This window comes from Penaeus monodon, chromosome 32 (assembly GCF_015228065.2).
Source record: "Penaeus monodon isolate SGIC_2016 chromosome 32, NSTDA_Pmon_1, whole genome shotgun sequence".
Taxonomy (NCBI): Eukaryota; Metazoa; Arthropoda; class Malacostraca; order Decapoda; family Penaeidae; genus Penaeus; species Penaeus monodon.
Window position 1 is genome coordinate 27,551,648 of NC_051417.1, and position 678 is coordinate 27,552,325.

Consider the following 678-nt stretch of genomic DNA (forward strand, 5'->3'; position numbering starts at 1 on the left):
AGAAACACTGCTTTGGCAACCCTCAAGAATACCCACTGAACTAGCCTTGTCGATTCTGTGCTAAACTGAGCCGCTAAATGGTGTTTGAGTCGAGGCCGCTGAGAACCGACTGGACTCGGTTTATCTGAAGGAACAGGATTGCGCGCTTTGTAACCCGGTGGGACGTTAATGCTGGACGCCTCCGGTACCTCGGCCTTGGTAACGACTCTTCGGTGGGCAAGATAACGTGGTAATGTCCAGTTATTTTCATCGTGAGAGAGAAACGTACTGAGTATGTAGGCCTAAACTTAGAGACAGAAATTCCCAGTAGGCGAAAATAATTAAACGAAGTATGGGATGAGAATAAAGAAATACAGAAGTTTATGTACAGCCTTTATCATTACTCTAACGTTCTAATATATACAAAATTCCTACCGGAACCCCCACAAAAAATCGTCGACCTACCGAACTGGCGGCCGGCGTGGAGTGCGGCGCGTGGTGCCGAAACTATTGCTGAGGCTGCTCCCGGAGTTCACAGGAGGCTGGCCGCGACGAACGAGCTGGGGCGTCCTGGGGTCGAGGGAGACACACGAGAGGCGAATTAGACTTGGAGGCATGTTTAGGAAGACAGTTGAGTTAAAATGTGACTGAAAGGAAGGTTGGAATATCAGTCAGAAGCGTATAACTACAGGCATAACT

At 48.7% G+C, this 678-nt stretch overlaps 1 protein-coding gene across 2 annotated transcripts in view; it reads right to left on the reverse strand.

Annotated features, from left to right (window-relative positions):
* Positions 1–678, reverse strand: part of LOC119593777 (TOG array regulator of axonemal microtubules protein 2-like) — an 8,567-nt gene that overhangs the window by 6,644 nt on the left and 1,245 nt on the right. The window contains exons 2-3 of one of the 2 annotated variants that reach the window (XM_037942800.1): positions 445–549; positions 37–207 (exon numbers count right to left, since the gene is read on the reverse strand). In XM_037942800.1, the coding sequence (XP_037798728.1) occupies positions 37–207; positions 445–549 (276 nt within the window). The remainder of the gene's footprint in view (positions 1–36; positions 208–444; positions 550–678) is intronic. The other variant, XM_037942801.1, reaches the window with a different exon arrangement.